The sequence below is a fragment of the Cottoperca gobio genome, chromosome 5 (genome assembly GCF_900634415.1).
Source record: "Cottoperca gobio chromosome 5, fCotGob3.1, whole genome shotgun sequence".
NCBI classification, from domain to species: domain Eukaryota; kingdom Metazoa; phylum Chordata; class Actinopteri; order Perciformes; family Bovichtidae; genus Cottoperca; species Cottoperca gobio.
The window spans coordinates 19747613-19770035 of NC_041359.1; the positions used below are offsets into that span (position 1 = coordinate 19747613).

Consider the following 22423-nt stretch of genomic DNA (forward strand, 5'->3'; position numbering starts at 1 on the left):
GCCACAAATGATCCTTAATTTTTGTGAAATTCAGGTTGATATAGACTTAAAAAAGCTTGAAAAGAGTGATGGATGCTAAAGCTGAAATAATACTTTACAGGAAATGGTGAGCGTCAAAGTTATCCACTGAAGAATAGCAACAGGAAGTCGATTCACTGACATGGAGGGCAACGGAGAGATCAGTGACACTGACAGCGGCATCATCCTTCATTCAGGTAAAACATTTTGTCGTTAAATGAAGGAATGCACATTCATTCAGTATTTTCCAGACAAGTCTCTCCGTGTAGTATAGAGTAATGCCACTGCAACATAACAATTACATTTGATCATCAAAGCTACATTTATCTCAGGATATAACGACTTGTAGGGCTTCAACTAACGATTCTCTTCATTGATTAATCTAGCGATTTACTTTCTCGATTAATCGTTTGGTCTATAAAATGTTACAAAATATGGAAGAATGTCCATCCCAGTTTCTCAGAGTCTGAGATGATGCCTTTACATGTCTTGTTTTGTCAAAGGTTTGAACAGTTATCAAAATGTTCTTTGACTATTCAGACGTGAAATTTATATTGACGACGTTGTGTGAGACTTGCACCCTTGATTTTAAATTACACATTCATTTAAAAAGCATCAAGCTCCTTCAGGTGCCTTGCTGGAGGCTCAAATCAATGTTGAAACTAAGTACACACCTTAGTCAAGCCCGTGGTAATCTTATCGCAACACCTGCTTTTAAATGACCTCAGACAGAAGATAAATAAAAACTTTCCAACTAGCTTTTTATGTTGATGTCTTTCTGTCGAAGAGACGATTTACTTCAACCTGCTCATTATCTACTTCACTGCTGTTAAATTTAGACTCAGCTGGAGACATAAATCTTCTCCTGAAACAGTAGTTTGCCAAATTTATTGCAAGGTCATTATTGAATCCGTCACGCTTGTGCTTCACCCAATATTTAGTTAAATTACATCCTTCAGAGAATAACGCACTTCTGCTATAGTTCTCTTGGTGATCTACACTCTTAAATCAACTCCCCACACTCAACACACCCCAGATTTAATTTATTTTAGGAAGTTATTCCAGCCAGTTTAAAAACAAGTACAAGTTATCTACTTTGTTAAAGAGAACTCGAGCAGGGACTAAAATGCATGTGGTCCATTGTGACTCTGTATCCTGCGCAACATGGAGGACGCATCGCAACTGATCATGATTAAAAGAGCACTCCACCGATTTAAGCATTGCAACGTTGTCTATCCCGATGAATAGTTTATTTAAAAATAAAAAAAAGGGATAAGTAAACGAAAAAGGGATCAAATAAGATATTGTCTTTTTTTGTTCCATTCATATTTCTTACTTTTTAGAAACCTGGTGCCGACATTACCCACAATGCAACAACAGTTCTGTCAGAGATTTAGGTGTTTTGTGATAGTGCCAACTAATGTAGCCTCGAGCTGTTGGCCTCAAGCAGAGGTGAGGAGCAGGTCACAGAGGTTTCATTTTAAACCTGCAGTCTTAAGACACAACTGAAGTCAGATTTCACTCAGCTCCCTCATTTCTTAAGCAAAATTGACAAAACTTCTCTGGCTCCAGCTTCTCTTTTTTTGTTTTTTGATTTAGTTTTCTGTGAAATTAAACTGGATAGCTTTTCATTTTGGATAGTTGAGGCGGTTTGAATATGTGATTTTGTGCTTTTGAAAAATTGCGATGGACATTTTTCACTCTTTTCTGACAATTTATTGACAAGTATTTCCATTATATCCCTCAGTCTCATATGGTAACACTACCATAGATTAACAGCAAACTTGGGCTGTCTTGTCTTTGCTACGCCCAGCAGTGTCCACCGATTTAGTTCTGGCCTTTCTGACATTCCTTGCGCCTTAATTGAGCCACGTGATGTCTACCCTATACAATGAAAAAGGGTCGATCCACAAAGAATGGGGGGATTGTCACTCGAGGAAGAGGAATTCTTTGCCCTATTGTAGTGCTGTCATACTCCTTTCCTGTCGCACCTCAGATGTTTGTCAGTACCTGCAGGGATTCTGTTAATAATCTCTGAAGGTATGTGGCACTCAATGCATTTAGCCTCAAGCCACTCCCACAGCCCTGAGACTAATCTTAATGTCATTAGTCACCGAGGCTACAGACAGCACCAGTCCAACACTCGCACATTGTTTAGTTACGTAGATCCTGCCAGTCATTCTGCATGCCACTAAAGAAAACAACAACGATAAAAACAAAAGGTATGTTCTGTTAATGTAACCCTTGTGTTGTCTGTAGTGTCCTCCAGATTTAATCTGAAGCAGTATAATAATAGTGATGGCAGCATAATATGAGCATGTCAGAATACTTACAAGCAACGTTAAAAATTAAAATAATATAGAATAGGGCAAAAGTACACAGGAGTGGCAAAGATCACCATCAACATGAATATTGTTGAATATTGGGGAATTACATTTTTAATTTTATAACTGACATATATACTTTTTAATTGAATTATTAATTGAATTATTGAATTGCTCAAACATGACATGACATGAGTCAAATGACTGATAAATGCAGTTGTAGCAACATTATCTGAGATATCACTTACATGGATTTATAATAGACTTACAATGTTCCTTTTCTCCTGCATGTTTAGTTTGCTTTGTTTTCCTTGTGATTAAAAATACGTATTTATTCAAACACGTCATGCACATATGTTTGCCGAGTTGCCCACTAATACTAAAACACCTTTCAGTGTAGGGCTGTCATGACCTCAGATTTTCACTACTCCATTGTCGTAAATAATGCTATCAGTAATATTCATCTTTAGCTTTGTTTATTGTGCATTATGTCTGTTTATTAATTAATTACACTCATTTGTGTTGTGTTGTATGAGGCAGGATTATTTCCACAATATTATCATATGTGTATTATTAACATGATATCAATATTTTATTTTTTAAATATCACGGGTATCGTCAATACAGATATATCGCAACACTCGTATTTCAGTATATCAATCAGTCGATATCTGCTAAATATCTATACACATTTTACATTTATAGATACAATTATATTGAAAGTAATCATGAGTTGAAGTTCAATTGAACTTTTACTGATTTTTATGTATTTCCTTTGGAATTAAATGTTTCACTGCTTAAGGTTTTGGCTTTAATTTCAAAACTTTACATTTCTAACTTTGATTTCCACTGAATAACAAATGTATAATCTCAGATAAATCAATATGCTTCTCTCTTGTTGCATTACGCAGGCTCTGACAGCCCAATGACACACACGAAGGATGTGACCACGCACACACGGGCCATGAAGCTCAAACACCAGGCTCTCCAAGAACGACTGGAGATCTGCCTGCTGGAGCTGAAGAAGGTCTGCATCCGAGAAGCTGTAAGTACAAGTGATCTACAAATCAACGAGGAGAGTGGAAAGAAAATCGATACAGCTTAGCATTGCGATATTTTTGCATGCCAATATTGTATCGATACACGGATGCCAAGTATCGATCTTTTATTATATAAATGATTAATATTGCAAATAGAAATTTGTGCGGCGAAAACCTTATCTTAATGCATACAACAGATAATATATCACAATGTATGTTATTACAATATGCTGGGGCATGTCGCAAAATGTTTAAAATGATATCGTATAGTGAATAAGTATCAATATAATATCGCATCGTGGAGCCTGTGGTGCTTTCCAACCCTTACAATGAACAGCATAAAATACAAACATTGAAAACATGTCACAGAACAAATGAGTCACATAATCATGATCATCTAAGCTAATTAAAATCTTAATAAAGGTTTTGAGCAGACAGCTCGGACAAAGTAAAACTCAAAGACAGTTGTTGACGTAATGAGGCAACATGTTGCAAAGTGTACTTTCCACAATGGGTGTGATTCAGTGCCTTTTAATGAAAGATTAAATAGGTGGAGTAGTTTAGCGCAGGATGTTTGATGACGCATTTTACTGCAGGTTTACCTGCAAGAGGGGACATTACTGAGATGTGTTCAGCCATGTCCGCACTAACGTGGAGGAATTAGAAAATGCTCTTTGGGTCAGGAAGCTTTGTGTCCACACTTAAGATGCCTTGAGTTCTTTTTGTTGTTGATTTTTAGACAACGTTTCAGCACAAAACACTCGGATGTCCAACAAATTGATGCATTTTCAGATTTTCCTGCATTAGCTTCCAAACGGCCTTAATGTCACAGTCACAGTCTACCGGGAGGAAACAAAAGGTCTTTTTATCTATCCTCCTCTCCTTTTCTGACGTTATTATTTTGGCTTTACCATCGAGCAGAATACAAACATCATTCCTTTCCTTTCAGACCACATGATGTGGCTGCAATCAGATTTTTTTAAACGTATCAAAGCCTTTGAAAATGTATCCTGGTGGTTCAGTGAGCCAAAGCTATTTCAATGTTCCCATGACAGCCTGGTTTTGTATCCAGCATGAGACTTTTGGTCCTGTCATCCCTCCTTTCTCTCTTTGCACTGTAAAAGGATCAAATAAAGACTAACATTTGCCACATCGAGTCATTTCGAAACTGGACACATATGTCTTTGAGAGTATCGCTGCCATGCGTCGGTGCTCCGGGGTAAAATCCCAGGACGGATCATTCTTACCTGTTGACACTCGGGCTGGGCACTCCTGTTGGGGCATGCTCAGGTGAACTAATAGGAGGTGATGCCTCTCCCTACTCTTAGTGACAAAAGAACAAGAAAGCTCGCCGTGCTTACGCATGTGTCTGTCTGTAAAGTTGGCTGGCTTTGAGTGACTCGGAGTAACAGTGTTTATATGACTCTTCTTTAATGAAATCAGTAATACGCTGTCATGCTCTGGGGTTTGTTTGGACACAGATACTCGATACAGTGAGAAAGTGAGACCCAAAGAATGTGTTGTGAAAGGAAATCTCTGCAAACTGCATATGTGCCTCAACTTGTAAAGATTGCAGAATGAGATACATCATTTCAAAACTGCCATGACATGGTTGAATAAACTCTTGAGAAATGTGTGTGTCTTTATTTGAACTAAACGAAACCAAAGGGATATATTTGCATTTAAAAAGAGATTTTTAAAAACTACTCTACCAAGCCTGAGTAATCTATCCTCAGAAGAATCTACTTTTATTCTTGTTAAAGTTGCTTTGTGGACCTTTTTTTATATTTTTTATATTTCCTGTGTGTTTCAGGAGTTGACAGGCCGACTGTCGGATGATTATCCTCTGCTGCCAGGAGAGAAGCCTCCGCAGATTCGCAGACGTATCGGAGCTGCGTTTAAACTGGACGAACAAAGCTTCCCTCGAGGAGCAGAGGTATAAGCAGCATTTAGACACTGCAAAACTGAATAATGTGATTTCTAAACAATGTGTACACCTCAAGGACATACAATGTTTCAAGAGTTACAATGTTATGTCTCTCTCGTCACCCTGCCATTTTACAGGAGTCAGAACTGAGTTTTGTTGATGCTGAGTTGGCGCTTCAGATGAAGATATACGAGGCAGCACGCAAGCTCTTCGAGGAGGTTCACTCGAGTAAGGCTGTTAGAAAGAGCCGGTTACAGCAGTGCAAGAGAGAGGAGAAAAAACTCAAACGGCTGCAAGAGACGGCCTTTCAGCTCCGACTGGAGCACGGACGATCATCACCACTTCCTGCTTTTAATATTGCACAACACGGTGAGAGGAGCCTGGCAAAACTTAGAAGATAGTTTGCCGTCACACCCCTTTCATAATCCTAATTGATTATCACTTCATAACTTTATAATTCTTAATTGAACAGTCCTTGGCTTCTCATAGATTCATACGAATGTTTCATTTGATACGTTCACCTGTGAAATAACCTTTTTGTTTTTTTCAGATCTGGGTACATCTGATGACAGCTCTCTGTCAGATTCTATAGTGCCAGATGAAGGTACGATTAATCTGCCAATTATTTTCTAGATTAATATATTCATCCATTTGTGTAGAAATGTCAGAAAATAGTGAGAAATGTCCATCCTAGTTTCTCAAAGTTCAAGTTGATATCTTGTACATTTTGTTGTACCAGTCCAAAAGATATTCAGTTTAACTTGATATAAAACAGAGGAAAGCAGGAAATCTGCTTTTATGAGCACATATCTGCATGATCATTTCAGTCTGCAGGTATCATACTCTACATAATCGTATTTATTTTTTCCCCTAGAAGTGACAAGTCAGTCATCCCAGCTGTCCTCAGGACTCCCCGATCCAGGAGAGACCGATCCTCCGCAGCCTCCCCCTGCCTCCTCACACTCCTTCACAAACGGCTTGTACTTGTCTCCATCTGTGGCTCCACAAACCCTGCCACTGACCCCAAGCCAGTCTCCCCATGCGAGCTTTGACTCTAAGAGTTTAAGCTCAAGCCCCGTGTGTGACCTTCCTCCCATCCAGCACTCCCCGTGGACAGAGTCTAGCCTTGACCAACCTTACCAGAAGAACAGGAAGTCACGCTCCTCTAACAAGATGAGGTAACACAGACCATAATCATGACTCCTTTCCTGTTTATCAACTTTTCAGTGTAGGTGAAAACAAAGAGTTGTTTGCGTTACTTAGTAAATAATACATTGATTCTGGTCATTTCTATTTTTGGGATAATCTTAAAGATCCTCACATCAGTGACATTAAAAAGCTGTTCAGCTCTCTGTCATGGTCTAAAAGTAAAAAATAGAGCCTGATTTAAACAACAGAATTATCATGTAAGAATGAACAAAGTCACACAATTGTATTTTTATTTATTTATGCAGGTTAAGGTTTATTTAAGAGGTTTTGATTGCTTGATTTTCACTAAAAACTTTCACATAATTACTATCTGTGACGCAATAAAAATCTTTGTTTCTTAACTAAATGTAAGGTAAAGTGATTCCATAAAATCTTGATAATATATTGGCTAGAATAGTCGTCCCATGCCTAACGTCAAGGCGCTGCTACTGATTGGTGCAGTTGGGCTGCTTGTGATGTCCTTGTCAGTATGCAGCAGGATGAAGACACTTTCATTTCAATGATGCTGGACAAAAGCTCATCGAGCAAAAGATAATGTCCAGCGTAAACCCTCCTTGTTCTTTCCTTGTATTGCAAAGTAGATGTCAGTGATGTTCATGAATGTGCAATGCTGCCATCTACCTTTGTCGATGGGAAGAACACAGAACTATAATTAATTTATACTGACACTTAGTCTTCAGGTTTTATTGCCCAGTAGTCGATTGCTATAATAAAAACTCCAACTTGTGATTATTTTATTCTTCTTTATCTGTCTGTGTAAGTAATACATACAATCACTTCCACAATATGTCAGAGGCAATACAGTTAAAAACCTTTTATACTCCATACTTCATTCATTGAGTTGGCTTCACATTTAATAATTGGGATTGATGTCATCATGAAACAGATTTATTTTTTGATTTGTAAAATGAGAAACTAAGAAACTAAATATAACGTATTTCTTGTGTGTTCAGCAGTCCAGCCAAAAGTGAATTGTTGCCGCCGTTGGAGGCTGTTTTTGCTTCCCATCTGAGGCTGAGCCGCACCCAGTCGAGCAGCACGCCTTCCACGCCAGAGATGCGAGTACACAGACAACTCTCCCTCAGGTAGCTGCACCTCGTATACATCTTCAGTACCGTTTGTCTGCAGCGCACCTATATTCAGGGATGGGTAGAGTAATTAAAAATGCTAACCAAGTAAAAGTATTGCTACTTTAGAATTATATTGACTCAAATAGTAAGACTACACCTATAAATATCTACTTGAGTTACATTCAAACATGTCCTAAACAAGTGAAGTGCATGTTAATTGTCATTAAAGTGCCAGATATAGAACCAGACGAGTGTGAGCTCAGCTGAATATGAAAATGATTTATATCTATAAGTCTCAGTAAAAGTGTAGTGGGAAGTGTGTAGCCCAATGTCACAGAGAATTACTCATATTTAACCCAAATGTACTTGAGTAATAGTAAAAAGTATTCTGCAAAACAACTACTCCTAGATGTGCAATTTATTTAAAAGAATTACTCAAGTAAATGTAACTGGTTACTACCACTGCTGTGTTGAAGCTGTGATTAACTGCACATTGTAGTGATATCATTAACTTTACACCGATAGTTCTCTTTTTATTTATCAGTCACTGTGACATGTACATGTTTTAAAAGTTGAGTTTGTTTGCTGAGTAACCATATTAATGCATTTTCTATTTGCAGAATATCCAACCCTGAATCTTCATTTGAAAAGGACCGTGGACGCACCAGAGGTCCAAGGAGGCGACTGACAGAATATGCAATAACTTTACCGGAGACTCCTCCCCCCGCGGTGAACTATGGAAACCATGTTAACTCCGAGGAGAGCAACTCTGAACACTCGTTTACATCTTACAACAGCTCACCTTGTCAGGAGTTGTTCTCTGATTTGCCCAAACAGTATCAGTCTGCATTCCCGCACTCTAGCCCAGTTGGCAGCTATGGACCTCAAGCCTTCCCACGCACTGGCTTTTACCATAATCCCAGGCACCAATCCAGCCCCAGTTTCCCCAAAGCCTATTACACTGAAGAAATGGTCTACCAACCTGACCTGGACTTGGCACGCACCTATTACACCCAACAGGCTCCCTGTCCTTCCAACAGATATGAGTATTACTATAAAGACCCTGCCGTGCCCCACCAGAGAGCACAGAGGCCTTTACCTCCTGATATCAGACTCTCCCCCTCCCCGGCTCAGTGGGAGCATCCACACTACCGCTCCAATGGCCTCCCAAAACAAGTGGTGAATGAGCAGCTCAAGTCATGGCACCGCCGCAGTCAGATGAAGTCCCCCAGGTCCCGCTCTCTTGACAGACAGGGAGCAGTCAGAGTTAAAAACATATCCTGCTCGGGAGGCCACTTTATACCAAAATCAGAAGTACCATGAACAGGTAAGCAGACCAAAGTATTTTGATATGTCTAAAAAAACAAGTCGTAACAACTATTTGTCAGCCAATTAAGTAATTGACTTGTTTATTTCGTAGTTGGGGGCAGGACATTATTGTTACTTGTCCACAGTCTACAATATGTGATGGATTTTTTAAATTACATTGACTTTTTAATAAACGGGATAATACTTGGAACTCACAGCTTGTTTTATGCCAAAGTTGCTGGAAAATAAAATACATTTCGGATTAAGTAGCATTTTGGAAATTGGCAATTTGGAAACTGTTTGACCAGAAACTTTCTTTTTTTTTATGCTATTTCGTGTTTCTTGATTGATTGTTAAATGTTTTTGTTTCATTTTATTTTGAGTATTTTAATATATAGTCACGCCAGCAGACACTGAAACACAAGGACACATTTGATACAAAAGTTACATTTAAGCAACAACTCTACATCTCTGTAAGACAGTATTAGCAAAACAAATTATAACTTTATATTATATAATATTATCATTTATCTTGTTTCAAGAGATTGTAGAATAGATGTTTGTTTAAAACCGGTCACAAGTACAAGTCATGTAGAATTCAGCCCTGAGCAGTTTGTAGTCGCAGCAGAGTACAAAACTCAGGATGCTACAGAAGACCGTTAATATAAAACAAAACACAGTCTTTATTGTAAGAAAGAGAATTAGCTGCACATTACTTTGCATTATACCAAATTAAATATATGCCATTATATATCTTATCATATCTTAATCATGGTTCTAAAAGTGTCTTTTTTTCTTTTGCTAACTTTTAAGGTGATCCAAAGAAGAGCTCTCCAGAGAGCTGCAGATGACACCCAGGGGCACTGGGTTGCAGATGACGGCTCTCACTTTGTGAGTCAAGTGTAAAGCAAGACCACTGTGGACCGCAAACTGAACATGTGAACTCGGAGGCGACTGCAATCATTACAATGAAGTGAAGCGGTCAGAAAATTAAGTCAAATCAACTGTTTAAGCCCATAGCTGTTAACTTTCCAGCCTGTATTGCATATATAGAGAGCGTGAAACAACTGCAGCATGTTAATGTAATTCAACAATAACTACAGTCACCAAAGTTACAGTCAAGTGAAGTTAGTTGCAGAGCAGTTGTATTGGAGTTGGAGCATTTCTGTAAAATGTAACTGTTGTTTTTAGTCACTCTGTATGAGCTGGATGCTTTTTAAATGTTACTGAGGCTGTTTTAACCTACGACTCCAGCTCAAAACTGGATATTTGGTTCCTCAAAAAAGTAGATATCATCAGCACAGAGTTTCTGTGTCATAATAAAGGCTCATTTTGAGCTGCAAAGCAGGAAATTATATAATGAAATGGCAAGTAAAGTGTTCGGAGGTATAAGGAGCTCTAATACGGAAATGTCCAACAAAATTGAACATTGTAGTCTGATTGTGAAAAATGTTTTTAAAGTAACTTTTCACATGTAACTAACATTTAGGTCACTGTTGAAGTTAATCTCAGATGAATTATGATTAATTTCAAAATAGTCACATGTAAAGCAGTCAAGTAAACTGCTTTGATTACTCAGTCATGCAACAGAGTGCTGCATTAGATGTGGCTATCTATAGCCACATAATGCACATTTGTTTGAGTACGTGCTCGAGACAGATGTTTACTTTCTGCAGTTTGGTAGATACTTTCACCTAGCTGTACGAATGAAATTAATTAATTGTAAAATTATGTAAATGAGTATTCTTTCTACATTTGTGTATAATGTTGCCTTGATTGTGTCACCATGTCAATGAACTTGAGCTGCTTAGATTTAAGATCCCAGTTTTGTCCTCTTAAACGTACTTTTGGAGGCAAATGTGTCTTGTATTTAAACTTACATGTGTCTGTGTCTCTGCCAGTTAACTTGAATTACTAATGGACTTAATCAACTAGTTGAAACTAGATATTAACTAACTCGCGTGAGTTATAAAGTAGTACATTTAACAAAAGCAGAGTCTTGATGCTTGGCAGCTATTAACGTGATCAGTTGAAACTTAAAATGTCCCAAGCTTTAACAGAATTGTTTGGTTTAAACAAAAGTGTTTAAGAAACTAAGCTTCTTGTTAGAACCAGTACAACTATGAGGTGAACTGTATTTGAAACACTGACAATATGTGATTCACAATCAAGTCTCCAAATCAAAAAATCAATCAAGCTTTTGATGGTAGATCATTTGAGAATGAGAGCAAATTAAAACAACAGCTACACACTGACTGGTCTCTCACAGTGATCTATTTATGTGTTTATTTATTGTGATGTGCACCATTCGACCCTTGGACAGTCAGACTTGTAAAAGAAGAAGACGAGGACCAGCAGCAGTAAAGGCCGTGTCTCCGTGTGTGTGTATATAAAACAAAGAAAAACAGACCACAATCATGTTACCTTGTGTGCCTCTTTTTTACTGTCTTTTTTTTATTTATCAGTTAAAGTAGTTTAAGTGAACCTTTATAATTATGTGTTATGTTGCTGTTGAAATATCTGTGAAGTGTTAACCCTGTGGAAGAAAAATAAAGAGTAATGTTTGCATAGTGTTGAGTTTCATTTACTCCCTGGTTATGTTTTTGTTTTAAGCAGACATTTCACACACAAAAGCACATGTATAATTGATACAAATGTATGATGACTCATCATTTCTGCTTCATTTTAGGGGTCCTGATATTGTGCATGCGGATAATCACTGTCATGCTTTAATGGGACATTTGAATAATACAGAGCCATCATTTGTGGGGGTTTTTTCTTTCTACTATGACAAGTCAAAATGTCTGCTGTGAAAAGGACCTTTTGTTTGTGCTCAGTTTTCATTTTAGCATCTCTACCTGGTTTTGCAATTTGCGCACACCTGAAAGATGTGTGTTGTATTAGGGCTGCAACTAACGATTCTTTTTTATTATCAATTAATCTGCTGATTATTTTCTCGATTAATTGCTTGGTCTATAAAATACTGGAAAATGTTCATCCCAGTTTCTCTAAGGTGATGTCTTTAAATGTCTTGTTTTGTCAGTCCAAAACCCAAAGATATTTAGTTAAATATGATATAAATCAACATTTTCTGACATTTAAAAATTACTTATCATATTATATATTATTTTTCTGTTGATCAAGTAATTGTTGCAAATCTAGTATGTATTGAAGGTGATTATTTGTTCTTAAAAAGACGTAATGGATTAAGACAATTAGGTATTATCTTGGCAAACACATAGCTGTTGTTAGGGTGAGATATAAAGCTGTATTTTCCTCTTATTTGTAAGGATTATTTATTGCTTGCGATCAAGAGCGTCCATGGGGATAAGACTGAAGGAGAAAAATGTGTTGCATTGAAACTTATCCTTGAATATATCTCTTGGTGCATGCTTATCAACAAGGTTAGAACAGGCTACAGCACTTCCCCCTTTCCGGGATGCTGCAATCTTCCCAAACACTCACTATGGTAAACGCATTTTATATGATAAAGATAAAACGTTTTTAAAAGATTATTTTAAAACGATTTCTGTTTTTATATATAAACATTTTTTAGAAAAAGTGAAGGCTTTTGTCGACCAACGTACATTTTCTGTTTGTTTTTTTTACTCGTGAATCGGTGCTTTTATTTTAGAAAGCGGAAAAGCATTTTCATTGGGTTGACGGAAGAGTTCTCGACTTCCGGAAAGGATTGTTTTTCGCATATCGATAAATAATTCACCTTCCTGGTTTGAAGATTACCTTGTCAGGTAACTTGTGTCCATTTAATTCAATTGCGATAGCATATGTTAGTATAATAGGTTATATAGACAGCGTTATATGCTGGTGTCGTCGTGAGGACTTTTATCGCGTTGCTAGTTAACGTATATTCACAAACCAGTGTCGCCTGCTCGACTGGTTAGCAACAGCTCAGCGCTAGCTAAAAGGTAACGTTAGCAACATGATATATGAGCGATGCGTGACCTGCTAACTTATACATGTATCCAGGTTTTTTAATTACAATGTAATTGAGCTCTTTGACATGATGTGTACCCAACCGTAACAATACGATGGATGTACGTGTAGTCGTCGGTATCTTGCGGTTGTTTACATTTTGTACTCCATGTTCCGTCTGACGCTGCTAATCAGCACCCGTCTGACTGTCTTTGCTAAACGGTTTTTTGTGTGTTGTCAGCCTCAGACTTGTATCAAATGTCTGTTTTCTGTATTATATCTGCAGTATTGTCACTACTAAATTTGTCGGCCGATAATCTTTTCCGGTGACATAGATCTAAATAAGTTCATCCGCTCCTTTGTTCTCTCGTTGTGAATGTCTGATCGATGAAACACAGATTTCACATGCGACCCAGATTATAAATCAGCCATTTTAAATCGGGAGTTAGATACATGTTTATCACTTTAAATGTTAAGTTATTGAGCCGCAATATCCTGTAATACTAAACCACGTTACTGTACTACATTACAGTGCAATGTACAATGAGCACTTGCATGTGTACGTAATATCCGTTCATTGTAATATGTAAGGCTATGCAGACTGTTTGTACTGTATCTATCAATACATGCACACAGAGCCATCCCTGTATATAGAGCAACTTAGTGATGCACGAATACCGACCTGTTTATTGGGGCTGATACCATTGCATAGCCGATAATAATAGCCTAATCTTGCAGTTGCAAAAAAGGAAGATAAAGGCAACATGTATTTATTTCTATCTTAGCGTGCCTTCATAGTTAATAGAATAAAGATTAAATATATGTAATAGTTGTAAACTTTTCACAGATAATATAACCGTGTTTTTTAATATGTAGGTTAATTAATGTCTGACCTTTTATCCTTATTGACCAGCATTTATAGCCTAAAGAAAAAACATTACAAGAACTGACCTTGAAAAATACAAATGCTCAAAATCCTGCCAATAATATATCAGCCACAAATGTGAAATGAATATCTACTTATTTAAACCTCATACAGCTTATTTTTATAGTAACAATCTGACCTGCTTATAGCCTAGATACTGTTTGTTTTCCAACCTTTTTTTCATCAATATCTTTATACATTTTTCAAATAACTTCAAATAACAAAGAAGCAAATGTGTTCTCTCTCAGAAAAATATCAAAGGCACATAGAATATATATATATTTCTTCATATCTGTACATTGTAGTCAAATGTTTACATGTACCTTTTCTTCAGTTTTGTTGTCCTTGTTTTTAGTTGTACTGTATTTCTGTGAACATTGAGAGCAACAAAATATTGGCGTCAAATTCCTTGTTTGTGTACACAATACTTGGCCATTAAAAATGATTCCGATTTTGCCTGTATATGTATATATATATATATATATATATATATATATATATATATATATATATATATATATATATATATATATATATATATATATATATATATATAATATAAATAGTATTTTGTTTATGTTTGCTTATCTTTGTGTATTGTCTTTGTTTAGTTCTGTCTATATTTGTATCATCCTGTAAATCTGTTTTTTGCAGAGTTTTTTGACAACTTCTGAGACCTGGAGAAAGTTTTCTTCTTGTATTTTTCAACATACTTAGCCAAAAGCCACTAAAGCTGATTGTGATTCTTGCTGCTCAGGAGGAAACTGAAGTGTACCTTCTGAAGCAGAATACAGACTCTGTGAGTGGGTCATCAGGCAGTGTCCCTATGTCAGGCCGAAACGGGTCTGCAAGTGATGCAGACTGTCGAATCTCTGAGGACTGCCATGTCCCAGATGTTGAGCTGATGGAGCTGGGGCCACTGCTGGAGGAGGCTGGGGGGCGGCCGACAGCATCTAAAGGCGCCCATTCAGAGGTAATGCTGTTTCACAAAATTCCTAGAGAAAAGTTTTTTTGGCTCAGGCGCTTCAGTATTCTCTTGTGATCTCTTTTAAAGGGAGCAACAATGCTTGCTGATGAGGAAGAGGAGGATGATGAGGTGGGAGAAGTCCTAACTTTACCTCTTCAGGCTCACCATGCCATGGAGAAGATGGAGGAGTTTGTACACAAGGTAAACATATCTTCTCAATCTAATAAACATAAAACCTATATAGGTAACAATTCAGATCTTATTTGACTGAACTGCCAGTCAAAAGCTTTTACTAAAGCGTAATGGTTTGCTTATTATGTCAGAACTTGGAGTCAATAAGAAGGTTTGCAGTAAATCTCACAATTCTCCATGGGCTACAGAACTGCATGCTATTTTTGAGGAAGCTGAATTACAATGTACGTACAGTAATAATTTATAATGCAGTATGAACACAATTGGAAGAAAGTTACTTTCTAGATCTGAAGAAAAAAGATATGTTGTTGCCAAAATTACGAGCATATATTTAAATCGAGCACAATTATTGACCTGAATCTTATGTTATAGCAAACTTATTGAGGAGTCAAAGGTCTTTAGTTGCTCAGTTGAGAATAGGAATCCTCCCGCTGCCTCTTGAAGTTGGCAGATTTAAACATCCTTGAAGAAAACAGGTTGTGTGCATTATGCAAATTAGGAGAAGTTGAGAATGAATCACATGTTCTTCTTTATTCTTATTATGATAAACTAAAATTATCTATATTGAATTAAATGTCAAAATCCAGAAATGTTTTGGTGGACTGACGTAATTAAATGGTTATTTAATTTTGATGCTGAAAATTGGCGATCTTTGTTTTAGCTTGGAGAAAAAAAACATTGGGATTGTTTATTTGTTTAGTATTATTTGTAATTAATGTTGCTACTAAATAATTGAGTCTTCTAAGCCTGTTTGGGCTGGGCGTATTATTTATGCATGACTCAATAATAATAATAAAAATCAAATCAAGTATACTTTCAGACTGATGAAGGGATAAACACGTGTCTGAAGTTGGTGTGAACAGGTCGGCGCATGTTATCCAGTCTGACTTCACTCCCCTGCTCCCGACCTAAACTGGAGTGTGAAGGAATGAACAAGTATAAAATACATTAGTTACTTCTGGTTCTTTCAACAATAAATTGAGCTCAATCTGACAAAGTAGATTGTGATTGTTAAATGTCGGTTGGTAAACATCACAATGTGGCAGAATAAGAAGAGTTTAGGACTAAATATCGCAACCGCCCCACAAAAAATGAGCTGAAACTCAACACCTTGTTCATCTCAAAGCTGTATACCAGGTGTAGAACAAGCTTCCTGAATACCTGAGGTCTGTTGAAACTGCCAGCTCATTTAAATCAGGGCTTTAAACTTTTGTCTTTACTGCGACATTTTCAATAAATGAGATGCATCATTTATTTTGAATCTGTAACTATTTATTTGCCTGATTTTGCTTTTTAAAATGCTATTTCTTTCTAAATTTTACTTATTTGCTTTTGTTTTATTGTCCTTTTTAAAATGCAATTTTAATGTTTTCTTAAATTTGTATTTCTTTTATATTGAATACAATTGTAATGCCTCTGTAAAGCGCTTTGAATGGCCCTGTGTCTGAATGGTGTTCTATAAATAAAACGGGCTTGTAGTAGAGTTCTGCAGTTTAGCAGTGAGGGTAATGGACACACAGCTGCAGATCTGGGTGAACAGCAACAACCAGGGATTAAGCTGTGACTGCTGTGTAGTTTCAGTGAGTCATATGTGTGTGTGTCTGTGTGGGAGGAGGGGGGGGGGGGTGTTGTATAAGACACACACGGGGCACCATGGGAGAAAAGTGTCAGCTTACATCGAAAAACGTATTCGTCCATAAAATGGCATCAGAACACATCTAGATATTGAGAAGAACCCTGAATGGCTAATTTACTGTTTGTTAAAGACGACTCCAGTGGTGAAAACAAATCCACATTATTTAGTCTGCTATACATGGCTATTCAGAGTGACCAAGAGGAAGGCGGTTTACAATAAATCAGACAGACATTTCTCAATTCACATGTATACCTGTTTATTATATTTTTTAATCTTAGGGTGCTGATTTTACTTCTAGTGAAGAACTTTGAAAATATACAATTATTTTGGAACTTTTACAAAATACATTAAGCCTCATGCAAGAAGCCCTCGTACGCAGTGGTTTGTACCATCTTGTATGATTTTAGGAGAACGAGCCTCATTCACCAATTTTCTAACATTTTGAGTTTACGAGTGGTTCAGGCCTGCTGGAGGAGTCATGTGGAATTATTCCAAACCTAAGTTTTTCACTTCTGTATTGTTGTATATATTTCATTACTTGGAAGCAATTTTGAGTTTGAAAATCCTATATAAATTACTCTTCATAATTATGTTGACATTATCCCGTCTGACTCTGCAATTCGAATTCTAAATGTATTCATATTGTCTAACAATATCACCATTCATTTAAATTGTCTGCTGTTGTGTAACAATACAATATCAATATCTCACGACTTTAATTATGCACTAATTGAAGGTTAACTTTTTCCACGTTTCTTGGCTTTATCGGGTCCTTTATTGTTCCACTGCTGACACTATTAAAGATGTTCTTGCATGAGGCCCTTTGTGTCTCTTCTACTTAAATCTTAATAAAGATTATCAGCGCTTAAACTCTTTAAATATTTAATCTGCATGTAAAGTAATTGTCTATTGCAAAATATCCGTCTCCGCATCATCCCCGCGGGCTTTCACCGCGAGAGACGTGACTGAAAGCTATTCTTACTTTTCAGGTCTGGGAGGGGCGCTGGAGGGTCATCCCTTTCCATGTCCTGCCAGAGTGGCTCAAGGACAACGATTACCTCCTGCATGGACATCGGCCACCGATGCCCTCCTTCAGGGCCTGTTTTGGAAGTATCTTCCGAATTCACACTGAGACAGGAAACATCTGGACTCACCTGTTAGGTAAGAAGGAAGCGCATTGCGTAACATTCCTTAAATTGTTGAGCAGGTTTCAGCAGCAGATTATAATTGTTAATGTTAGTTAAAAACACATTTTTACCTGGATAGCTCTGGTCTCTTCTCTTGTCGACTCGTAATAAAACTGGCCTATTTTCTCCCCTCAGGGCTGATCTTATTCATTTGTCTGGGCACGTTAACCCTACTGCGGCCCAACATGTATTTTATGGCCCCGCTGCAAGAGAAAGTGGTGTTCGGGATGTTTTTCCTGGGAGCTGTACTCTGCCTCAGCTTCTCCTGGCTTTTTCATACCGTCTACTGCCACTCTGAGAAAGTGTCTCGCACCTTTTCAAAGTAAGACCTCACACCGCCAAACACTGCTTCTTGCATACTTGCCTCGTATGTCTTAAGGGAATTATTTGTAACTGTCAAAGTAATTGACTATTTTGGACTAACTGCTCTTGGAGTAAACACGTTTTTAATTTCAGGTATCTGTATGATTCTTCAGGAGTTTAGTACACTTGATGAGGGACACACCTGCGATTATTAGTCAGGGTAGAATGGTCCATAGTTCATGGCAGGGTGCAGAGCTGTACACTGATACTGATGCTGTTTGTACTTGAAAAGGGTTAATAATTAACATTCAAACTGATGTAAACGTCTCGGGGTTATCTGAAAGGCTAGTTTTCATCTGCAGTCCCTTATTTGCCTGATGTTGTTAGGGATCCTACAATAATACGATTATTACAATATGTACAATAGTTATAACATACTTTTTACTCTGTAGCATTAAGTTAATTTAGGCTGAACTATCATACTGTATGCTTTTGTGTGCATGCACAGTCCTAAATGAACAGTGAGTATTACATTAGGATACACTTAGAAATGTAACTGTTACAATAAGGATTGAATTGATGTCCCTTGTAAGAATGATCCCCAGCAGAGCGTTGAGTACATGCACGCGTGTTTAGAAACATGTGAAGACATGAGCTGTTTCTGTGTCACCCCGTCTCTTCAGGCTTGACTACTCGGGCATTGCCCTCCTGATCATGGGCTCCTTCGTGCCCTGGCTGTACTACTCGTTCTACTGTTCCCCTCAGCCTCGACTTATCTACCTCACCATTGTATGTGTCCTCGGCATTGCCGCCATCATAGTGGCCCAGTGGGACCGGTTCTCTACACCTCGTCACAGACCTACAAGAGCAGGTTAATGTGCATCTATTTCTCTGTCATTTGTGCTTTGGGTGATAATTGTAATGTAGATGTTGAGTTTTTCAAAATGACACAAAGTAACTGAAGCCCATGCTTCTCTTAGGTGTGTTCATGGGTCTTGGACTAAGCGGCATTGTTCCCACCATGCACTTCACCATCGAGGAGGGCTTTGTTAAGGCCACCACAGTCGGCCAGATGGGTTGGTTCTACCTGATGGGTGCCATGTATATCACTGGTGCTGGTCTGTATGCAGCCAGGATCCCTGAACGCTATTTTCCTGGAAAGTGTGACATCTGGGTTAGTATTCGATGTGTTTACATTACATAACCGAACTTCAGGAAGTCAGATGATTAGTTGCACAAACACTTTAGTTTCCCCACAAAAAATCACAAAATTGACCAATAAATTGTGTTCTACGATACTTATATTATACTCGCCATAATGGAGGGATAATTCTGCCATGTTTCATTTGTTTCTTACATAACATGTGAATATTTATAATAACAAACAAAAGAGCTGTTTCAGACAGCTGTGGACAATAAGTGTATTTTCCTTTCATTTCATCAAACAGACAGATGAAACTGATGCATAAACATTTTCTTTCTCTCTTTCTAGTTCCACTCTCATCAGATTTTTCATGTTCTGGTCGTGGCCGCGGCATTTGTCCATTTCTACGGGGTTTCCAACCTGCAGGAGTTCCGCTATGGCCTCGAGGGAGGATGCACAGATGACACTCTACTCTGAGAGGCCTGACTGTGACTTACTCATACTTTTCTTTATAGTCCCACACGCACACACAAACAAACACATAAACACGCATACACACAATCACTTAAAAATGCTGCTGGAATTCAATATAGTCTCACTTGTTGCTCCTTCTGTACTTCTGATTTGCTAACATCTTGTTTGGATTTTGGTGGTCTTCTTTCTGTTTGGCTCTTTTTTGCTCCAATAAAGTAGCATTAACTAGCCATTGAACTACGGAGGGAATCTTCAACAGGCACTACTTCTTCAATAATTATGAAACTTGAAGTCTACATTTTCAAGTAAGGTCAAAATGGGATTTTAACCAAAATCGTATATATTCCTGTAACTGATGGTCATTTCTTAGAAGCTCACTAGTACCCCCACCTCTTCATAGTCTGTTACCATTGCACAGAGGGCACAGAGAGTATTATTTGTGCTGTAGCAGAGGGCACATACTGTAAACCATTCCTATCCTCCCTCCCAGTTTTCATGCAGGTTAGAGGATGAATGTACTGTCCAACAGGAGTGAGGTGTAGAGCAGTTTAAGGCCATTTAGGGACTTAAGGGCCTGTACACACATTTGTATTAGGAGGATGAAAGTATGCACATATAGTGTGTATAGATGTTGCCAGATGTTTTCTAACTGTGCTGACACTGATTGTGTGGCTGTGTGTTAAAACCTGAAGGAGTGCTACAAACCCACCCATGCCCGCTCTGCAATAAAAAATGAACTGTACTCTTAAGGCCCAGTCAATCAATCTAAATACACATTACAACAAAAAAAATACATTATTATGAAAAGAACAAGGAGCTTAAATCCTATAAATGTGTGAGTAACACACGATGTAATGCCCATTAGAATTATTGGCAAAACATATTTTGAAATCAAAGGGGTTGGAAACTGATTTCTCAGTTTCTTTTTTTGAAATTCTTTTGCATTTTGATGCATTGTTATAATTGACAAAAGTCGCGAGTAAATGCTTTTCAAATTATATAATGGCACAGAAAAGCTGCAACTGTGCAACAATGTATCTGCTCAGTTGAGGTTAGACTAAAATGCTTAAAATGTAGAAGTTAAAAGAACTCCCCTGCCATCATGTTTCAGTCAGACAACATCGATTTCATTTTTAGAGTAATAGTTCCTGGGCGACGCACAATGTACAGATCTGGATCGGTAAAATTGTGTTTTTGTCTGCTAAAGATATTTCTTTTGTGCTAGATTTCCGATGCAATGAGAGGTGTAAATATCAAATGCACCTAGTGTATACTATTAAATTCAAAACTTTAAATCACCGTATGGGGTTTAAAATGTGTTATGTATGATTGATATAAACTTTTAGTATTCCTGTGCCTTAGGCCAACGGAAATGTTTTTAAATAAAACGGCCTATCTTAACAGTCAAGGGAGCTTCAAGGATTTCCAGATGTTGACTTTTCTTGTTTTCCTTGCCATATATACAATCGAATCATTATTGAACTTACAACTCCATGGATAGGTTGTATCAACTGCTGTTTAAGACTCCTTTTTCTAGATCAACTTATTCAAGCTTTATTACAACGACTAAAACAATGTGTATTCTTGACTTTGTGTAATGTCCTGTGTAGAAAGTGATAAATCATACATTTCACTGAAATGTAAACATAAATATTTATTAATGGTAATCTTGGAAAATTATTGTAATAAATTTTTTTCCACATGTACAAACATGGTGTCTTATTGTCAATCGTTTCTTACAATGTAAGCTCGCGACGTTTGCAAATGTCACATCAATGGTAAGTGACTGTGACGACAAAGGGATTCGTGGTCTACAACTCATCCTGTGTCTTATCACGGTACAAAGTTGTGTTTACATAAAAGTATTTCAAATAGTGTTCCGGGGGCGCCCAGGACGTGAAGCCGAGTCCTTACTGCAGCAGCCCGGGTTTGAATCCGACCTGTGGTCCTTTGCTCCAGGTCGCCCCTCTTTCTCCCCCTTTCCTGCCTATCTGTCCTATCTGTGTAATAAAGAAAAAAAATCATCTTCAAAAAATAATGCTCTATTTTAGCAGTTTTAATGAATTGTAGAGATCAACAGTTACCATGTTTATGCAGATAAATCGTGGCTAAACAAAAACTCCTCATCAGTTGATTTCCCTCCTCTGCTGAGCTGCTGGTTGGAGGTCACTTAAAGCAGAAAGATGTGTGGGATGTGACCACAGCTGTAATAATGTCCTTCACTAGAAAAAGATCACATGTTCTTTTGCTGAAACAAATTGATCCATAATCTAATTGTATTAAAATGCCAGACTATCTGAATATTTCTGTCACCATTGGTGGACCTGAACTCAATTTAATCTTTACAGACCATCCTCAAAAGTCTTGTGTTTAGAAAATATCTTCTGTGCTATTCATCATTTATTGTACAACCCAGTTGCTATTTCAAATAGGTTAGTCACAATTATTTTGGAGACAATCAAAAGGAACAACACTCATCAATTTCTACATTACATTTAATATTGTAACGTTGTTACATTCTTCTTTACTGAAGGAAAACACAAAAAAGGATTTCCAGATGTTGCCTTTTCTTGTTTCCCTTGCCATATATACAATCGAATCATTATTGAACTTACAACTCCATGGATAGGTTGTATCAACTGATGTTTAAGACTCCTTTTTCTAGATCAATTTATTTGAGCTTTATTACAACGACTAAGACTATGTGTATTCTTGACTTTGCACACAAAACACACAAAAGAAAAAAATGTGACACCATATCTCGTA

At 37.5% G+C, this 22423-nt stretch overlaps 2 protein-coding genes across 3 annotated transcripts in view; both read left to right on the top strand.

Annotated features, from left to right (window-relative positions):
• Window positions 1-11467, top strand: part of inavab (innate immunity activator b) — an 18855-nt gene extending 7388 nt beyond the window's left edge. Inside the window, 10 exon segments of the mRNA XM_029430614.1 lie at window positions 101-215; window positions 3254-3387; window positions 5196-5318; window positions 5447-5678; window positions 5860-5913; window positions 6184-6487; window positions 7472-7603; window positions 8209-8869; window positions 8871-8915; window positions 9710-11467. Of these exon segments, the coding sequence (XP_029286474.1) occupies window positions 161-215; window positions 3254-3387; window positions 5196-5318; window positions 5447-5678; window positions 5860-5913; window positions 6184-6487; window positions 7472-7603; window positions 8209-8869; window positions 8871-8915; window positions 9710-9802 (1833 nt within the window). The 5' untranslated portion in view covers window positions 101-160 and the 3' untranslated portion in view covers window positions 9803-11467.
• Window positions 11468-12540: 1073 nt separating this feature from the next.
• On the top strand, window positions 12541-21369 carry adipor1a (adiponectin receptor 1a). Of its 2 annotated transcripts, none has more exons than XM_029432457.1 (8): window positions 12541-12645; window positions 14512-14727; window positions 14809-14922; window positions 17539-17710; window positions 17872-18058; window positions 18723-18910; window positions 19020-19213; window positions 19532-21369. In XM_029432457.1, the coding sequence occupies exons 2-8, from the start codon at window positions 14581-14583 to the stop codon at window positions 19658-19660; spliced, it is 1131 nt and encodes a 376-aa protein (XP_029288317.1). In that variant the 5' UTR covers window positions 12541-12645; window positions 14512-14580; the 3' UTR covers window positions 19661-21369. The 2 variants fall into 2 exon arrangements, with proteins under 2 accessions (XP_029288317.1, XP_029288318.1); XM_029432458.1 differs by lacking the exon at window positions 12541-12645 and adding an exon at window positions 12662-12822.
• Window positions 21370-22423: the final 1054 nt, after the last annotated feature.